This window comes from Eurypyga helias, unplaced genomic scaffold, assembly GCF_000690775.1.
Source record: "Eurypyga helias isolate BGI_N326 unplaced genomic scaffold, ASM69077v1 scaffold44027, whole genome shotgun sequence".
Lineage (NCBI taxonomy): Eukaryota > Metazoa > Chordata > Aves > Eurypygiformes > Eurypygidae > Eurypyga > Eurypyga helias.
Window position 1 is genome coordinate 19,683 of NW_010261888.1, and position 7,646 is coordinate 27,328.

The 7,646-nt window shown below is 36.2% G+C and overlaps 1 protein-coding gene across 1 annotated transcript in view; it reads right to left on the reverse strand.

Moving 5' to 3' along the window:
• Positions 1-1,569: 1,569 nt before the first annotated feature.
• CGNL1 (cingulin-like 1) overlaps positions 1,570-7,646 on the reverse strand; it is a 39,828-nt gene continuing 33,751 nt past the window's right edge. Inside the window, exons 14-18 of the mRNA XM_010155525.1 lie at positions 6,415-6,498; positions 4,555-4,679; positions 3,898-4,006; positions 2,826-2,989; positions 1,570-2,201 (exon numbers count right to left, since the gene is read on the reverse strand). Of these exons, the coding sequence (XP_010153827.1) occupies positions 2,066-2,201; positions 2,826-2,989; positions 3,898-4,006; positions 4,555-4,679; positions 6,415-6,498 (618 nt within the window). The 3' untranslated portion in view covers positions 1,570-2,065. The remainder of the gene's footprint in view (positions 2,202-2,825; positions 2,990-3,897; positions 4,007-4,554; positions 4,680-6,414; positions 6,499-7,646) is intronic.

The window sequence follows — 7,646 nt, forward strand, 5'->3', positions numbered from 1 at the left end:
CACGAGGAGTCCCCAACAATGCATCTCTCTCCTTCTAACTTACTATAAATTCAAAGGAGAAAAGAAATCTTCTAGCTATTACACCTGCCACCTACTCTACATGTTACAAAGAAAGTAGCTATCTAAAAAGAAAAAAATGCAGAAACTTGTTTACAGCATTGTTATTTCCCAGATAATTATTTTCTTGTTACATTTTAAACACGTGTCTTCCATATGAAATTCAGTTGTCACATCAAGCTATGTGCACATACAAAGAAGAACTGAAAGAGCTGACTGACTGTTTATTTTAAGTGGGTTTTTTTCTTTTACAGTTCAGTGTAACTGGAGGTAGATGCAGTATTAGTGATTTTCTTCCAGTGGTTTGAAATAAGTCATCTATGAATATTAGGCCAGTGTACTGGAGATCAAGAGTCAGTTGTTTAAAGTTAAGCCTACATAAACATGCAAATGAAACAACAAAATAGAGCAGCTTACATGATTGTCAGAACAGTATAGTGCAGATCTGGGAGGAAATGTTGGTTTTATGTTGTTAAAATAGTAAAGCCAGTACTGCAAAAAAATAATATGATATATGCCACTTGAAAAGATACACAAGACTCATAGACAGAGTATTACAACTATGCCGTTCATATTATTTCCCATATACCTCAAACCATCAAAATCAAGTTGAAGAGAATTACATGGCAAAAGAGTCTGTAATCTGCTGTGCATGAATATTTCTGATCCCGCAGGCAGGAGTTTCATTTCATATCATCGTATGAAAACAGATACTGCCATTGTCAGGACTTTTGCCTTAATCAAATCTATTGGCCTTGCTTTCAGAGCTGTTAAAATTTGTCCTCTTCAGCAGATGCCTTTGTGAGAGTAATGGAAGCTCCCAGCAACTTCAGTTTAAAGTATGCTTTATGCTTACATTACACTATTATTTGGTCCTTTCAACAAAAAAGTGCTCACTAACCTGTAACTGGGGACCAGTACTAATAATCAGATAGGACTTAGCTACAGTTTATTCACAAAATTATGTAGTAATGCCCTTTCCTTAGAAAGATTTTTCTTGCTTGGTGCATAAAATTTTGGGATCAATTAATAACCAAATCTAAGCATGTACTTAATTCAAATACCACAAGTAATTTTACTGGAACAAGTGGGACTCCTCAAAGACTTTAAGATAAGCTGACCTGATGCTCTCAAATCAGCAGGCCTATAATGTTCTGCCTCTGGCAGCATGGAGTCCATTTCAGGAAATGAAAGATGCCAAGTAATTAACTGACCGCATGCTCACCCTTCCCTACTACGAACAGAAAGCTTCCCAAACTTAAGTTTACAAGAAAGCTGTAGGCGAGGCTTACTCATCATGCAGATGTAATGAGCCTTTTAAAGCCAACAGGCAGGATTAACATCTGATCGCTAATATACAGAATACATACAGTAGAAGTTGCGCTGGTTTTAAAATGGGAATGTTCTTCCTGACTGAGGAACTGTGAATCTGCTCTGTAATGCATGAAATGTATTCATGTGTTTTCTTCTTAAGTAAACTCCAAATATAGCATTTAGTATAAATTTAAGTACTTTACATATGAAACTGATTTATATAATATTTTAAACTTTACAAAACAGTACTAAAGTAGTCAATAAAAAGATCAGGTTTAAAATATTTACATTTTATACGTAATTTCTCCTTACTTACAGTTATTAAATAAGCTTCTGTGGTTTCCTTAATTTTAGGGGAAAGCTCTTAATAACTACAAACTAATTCTGAATTACTTTCAAATGGCTTTTTACTCAAACAGAATTTTAGCAAAATCACATTCCAATGTGAAATACTATCTCCGTGTTTTCGTAGCACTATACATCTCTCCGTGTTTTATAGCTGTTTTGTAATGCAATCCCATTTTCTACATTAAACACTGGAGATCTACATAAGAAAATGGCACATTATGGAGGGAAACATTATATTCCCAACTCTTAAATCCCTTTATGTCATTTGGCTTCTAGAACATCCAGTTTCTTCATAACATATGTTATTCTTCCAGTACTTTGAAGGAATCACAGATTGAATACTTATTTAGATTTTTGTGTTGTCATCTTTTGGAAAGTTATTTCCTGAAGGTACTTCACAGATACTATCACCATCCGTGCTGAAATCATCATCGTCATCATCATCAGAATCGGCCAACACTTTACTGGGAGACTTCTTCAGTCTACTAAAACAAAAATACACGTCTTTGCTATTAAAGCTGCACATCTACATGCAGAACACATGCAAAGCTTAAAACACGGACAGGTACGATTTACATTTTCCAAGGATGTCAAAGAAACTTATGCTCCAACAGAGGCAGTTTATCAAAGACTACAGCCCACATGAAAGAAACATGCAAGAGAATGAAGATCAATCAATCATATTTTCAAGCGCTTCTAACTAAAGTCACAGAGAAGTGAAACTGTAAACTCGGCACACTGAGATGTTCAAAGATGGCTGAGAAAAACTAACACAGGACAGCTGTACCTCTCAGTCATTAGTAGGAAAGTGTTACCACCACGAATAATCAGAATGTCAAGTACCACCACCTTTTTCCGGTTTTTATTCCCTGCCTCCATGACTTTTTACAGGAGTCAGATCTTGGAAAGAAGGTTTGGGCCTCTCCCTGGAAAGAGCTGGAGAATATTGGTACAGAAAGGAAACGCAGAAGAGTTTCACAGGTCTGTCTGTTTATGACAAACCAAGTTTGTTAGAGGAAGCGCTCAGTTTCTGGACTAAAGGAGCAGGAGATCAATCTTGTGAGCGGTAGTGTGACATAATTTTAAGGTGTGACAAGTCAACCCACCTTAATTCCTTCTTTGCCGCATTCAGCTGTCCTTGCAATTGTTCATTCAGGTCCAATTGCTCTTCCAGTTCTCTCTGGAGTTTCTTTTTAGCACTTTCCAGTCTGTCTATTTCTTCTTCAGCTTCTTCAACTTGACGTTTCATTGCTTTCAAACGCAAACTCAACTGAAATATTTACATGGCATCTCATTAGAGGACTGTTTTAACAAAGGAATTTTATTCTTCCAGCATCTATGAGAGGGAGAATGAAGACAGGACTTTGCCAGTATAGTGACACTGTAATCCCATGCTTCAGAAACATTCAGACGTGAGCATTAGAATTAAAGTGATGGGATACAATTTTTTAGAAAAAAAAAACAGCAACAGGCAAATAGCTTTGCTAGACTAAGTATTAGTAATAGCAAGAGCCGGTTTTCAGCAAGGGAAGACTGGAGCTATTAGCATGTCTAAGTGAATCAGCTTTACCAGACAGGTAATATGCAATACGTTTTAAAAACACCAAGCGTTTTAAAAGACTGTTCCCTTAGCAGATGTCTGCAATGTGAAACATACTGTTCATTCTCTAGTCAGAATATTAACTATTTGACTCATGTACTGAACAAACCATGTTTTAGGGAAGGAATCAACAAACGCCACAGGAATGGCAGAGCACATTGCTACTAGAATATCAATGTACGCGTAATACTTATAGCCTATATTTAACAATAACTAGTTTGTTTCTTTAAACAAAATTTTATGGTGGCAAAACAGAATATATTAGTTGGTGTATGTATCCATAAGATCATATGTTGCTGTATATATTTATAGGATCGTATACTGTTACTGCCTTTATTTCTGAAAATAATTACAGCACTGCTTTTATAAGTGCTTCCTTTCCATGAATTTAGAAATTAATAACAATTTAGTACTACACAGAAGAACATGATGACAATGGGAACTGCGACTCTCACTAAATGGGAGTTCATAAACAAAGTAATCTGTGTCTATGCATATTCTTCTCATAGCTTCTATATACTATGATTTCAGCTAGTAGGACTAATATCAGATATTTGCATATTAGTCTTTCCCTCTACCTGGTCCTTTTGATCAGTCAGTGAGAGGTGCTCATCATCTACTTGCAACATTAACTCCTTCACTTTTCTCTCAAGTCTGCGGTTACTTAGTTGGAAATTAGCTCTATCCCTAGAAAAAACCAAAACAAACAGACAGGCTTGTAAGAAAGGGAACTGAAATACTCCAAAACTTGCTGACATAATTCCTTAGCAATTTCCTAAGAATTAAATACTAACAGTTCCTACTCTGATTTATTGATTCTGTACAGCATATTAAGAATTTTTTTCAAAAGCATGAACCACTAAAAAGGATTTCTTCTCTCCAGAACAAAATTTAGGAAAAAAAAAAAAAATATATTCCTCTGAGATTAAACAGTAAGTTTAATGGAACATGAAAATGGAAGTGTTAAACTATAGTGAATATTTTTCAGCCTGTTACTGTTATTAGACATTGATAATACAATAAGCTATGGGACCAGGTCAGCACTGTGCCCAGTCTTAAATTTATAAGGCAGCTTCCAGTGTGCTTTCAACCAAAATGAAATTTGCAATACTTGTATGAAACAGTAACCATTTTAATTTGGTGGGGGGAAAAAAAGTTAATCATTAAGACTTAATATTAGCAAGAGGCCATAATAACAAGCATGCATGTTTTGATTTTAACATAACTAGTTTCACCTCTCTTCATTTTCAAGTCGTTCTTCTAGCTCTGCGATCCTTGCTTCCATTTGTGCAACGAGTCCCTCTTTACTGGATCGGTAAGAACCCTCCAGGTGAAGGATTCGGCTCTTCAAGTCTTTATTCTATAGTTGGAACATACGTGATTACTACATACATGCTCATGTTAACAAGTATCACCTTAACACAACAAATTGTCTCCAGGCAAACTAAGGTCATCAGCACATTTTAAATTCAGAAAATATGGAAAAAGACAGTTAGTGAAATTTAACTGTTTGCTACAAATACATTTTTGATTACTGTGCTTTACTTAAAAGAATTTAGGGCTAAGCTTGAGTTAAATGTTTTAGGCTTAAATGGACCCTTGAACTTCAGATGGTTGCAAGCCTCTTCCAACAGCATTTTTTAATATGCCAGAATTGTTCAAATAGCATTGGATCTGTCTTATTCTCCACACAATTCTTCTGTCGAATTCTCTGTTCTTTCCCTGTAACTCACTGGTCTTCAGCTAAAACAAGCAGACAAAGAAATTACTTTCACCCAGTATTGATTTACTCTAACAAAGCTGTTAGTGTGGGTTTTTTCCTCCCTTTCTTTACTATCCAATGCAACTCCTACTACGTATTTGAAAAACTTTGCAAGCTGCATGATTTGCAAAAGCAGACTTTTTGCTCTGATTTACACTTTAATTTTTATGAGGACAGGTAATTTAGGTTTTCAATGGGGACCTAATGATAAAGTTGCCAAAAAAACCCCAGAATAGTTACATGAGGAACAGGAAAATAAAGCTCTCTGTCAGAACTTCGAATTATGATCTCAGATCTGTAACACTAAAAAAACCTATGACAGAAAATCGTAACTGAAGTATCAGGATGTACACGGACATGACATACCAGTAGGTGGCATTCTTTCTTCTCAAACAATTAAGATAGTATTAATTTCACATAATTTAAGGTATCAAATTAGGTGTCTGGTATAAACATGTTCTCTAAATTCCCATTACAATCTGTTCTATGTTCTTGAGACTGTCAATAATACTATGTCTTGCTAAGACAGCTTTCCTCTGGATCTCAGCTAGGGGCTATGATAGTAACTGTGCTTTCAAAGACCACTGAGCTGCAGAATAAAATGTTGCAAAAGGCTACAAAGTATTTTCAATGTACTTTCAGTTACAGATATTGAAACATAAGACTCATTCCATCCTACATAACAGGAAGTAGCATTTCTCTATCAAATCTGTCTCTTTTCTTTCAGAGGCATGCCATTTTTTCAACTATTCGCTCCTACAGTAGAAAATACTCAACTAAAATCACAATTGCTTGAAATTATGATCTACCTTTAACGATATTCCTGAAGTACTGTTAAGACTTTGAAGAACAGCTCCCCTAAAAGTGGTAAAAGGACTTACAGCTAAACTGGATGTGCTTTTTAAACGTTTCTACACTGATATGTCAGTTTTATTCTACAAGTGTACTATATCAACGGTCACACTTCTTACTTTTAATGGCTTTGATCCTCAAATGTAGACAGAATTTATATGGTAGAGCGATGCCTCCACTCACTGCAACAAAAATGTCTTATTATATAGAGAGATGTATGCACAGTATGAGTGAATATGGATATATAAACTGTGACAAACCCCAAGATAAAATGGGGTGCACAGAAAGAAAAAATTCTAAGAGAAGACTTTAATCAAGATTATATTTTCTTTTGAAATGCAAATACTTCCAGCAGCACACTATGGTGCAACAGTGCCAGCTACCAGACACTGTATTCCTTAAATGCTCACTAGAATTTTCCAACAAGGCAGATAACTAGCCTGCTACCTTGCTAGTGTGATGATATGCCAGCCATGATTACCTGTCTTTCCAATGAAATTTTGTCACACTCCAAATCTTGCTTTATAGCTCTTTCCTGAAGTAGCTCTGTTCTCATTTGTTCAATCTATTACAGAAAGAAACAACAGACATTTTAATAAAAGATTTAATTAACATTTATCTACATGATAGTGTGTGTATGTGTACACTGCAGTGGAGGGTGTCCCTGCCCATGGCAGGGAGTTTGGAACTAGATGATCTTTAAGGTCCCTTCCAACCCAAACCATTACATGATACTCACATATACATAAAGTACATATACCTATGCAATCAGAAAAAAATTGCTTTTTCTTAGAACAAGACCAGATTTCAGATGAAGTTTACAACTACAATCTTGAACAAAATTTTTCACTTCAAGAAGCCCATGTTATTCCCCGTGCTTACTCTAGGCACTTTCCAGTCACACAGGGCATTGTTGATGTTCAATGTATATATTCTGTTGTAGGGAAGTGGACTCTCCAAAATGTTGCATGAGCGACGTATCACGTGGCAGGGAATTGAGTTTGGAGTATCACATCAGTCTACTAACACCTTCTACAGCTGTTTTCTTCAAACTTAAGTCTGAAGCTCTGGAATAGCACCTTACTTTTAAGCTGCTGACTAGCCTACTTTAAAGACCCACTTTAATAAACACAAGCTGGTAGCTGCAGAGAATCGCCCAGAACTCAGTGAGACACTCTACAGGCAATTACAATTTGCGATGTCCGTGAGAACAGTAAAAGCTCTTCTTCAAAAGACTTTGATGCTTACTGGATATGAACACCGCTCCCCTCCTCCACTCAATTTTATGTCTGTTATACCCAGGAAAGCACCAACTCCTGGATTTGGGAAGGGGGTGGTTTTGGTTTGTTCTGTTAAAACACAACTTTTGCTACAGTTTCTGCAAGTATTCCAGTTGCATAATCAATAACCAAAGGGAAAGGATATTCTCCATGTTACATGTTAAAAACTACCTGATCAACACAGAATCAAGGTGATATCAGAATTTGAGAATACAGAATTTGATTGGTTTATCTCACTATGGGACTTGACTGGGGAAAAAACCAACCTTCTGAGGATCAAAGAGAAACTCTGAACTGGCTACCAGCTGCTACTGAAACTTTGGGGCTAAAGGAAAAATTCTGTAGTGCCCAAATACTTTTCCTGTCTGTCATTCTTGCTGAGATTGCCCTCAAGCCTTCAGAAATGACTTGCAGGCACAGCTAAAGTTACCAC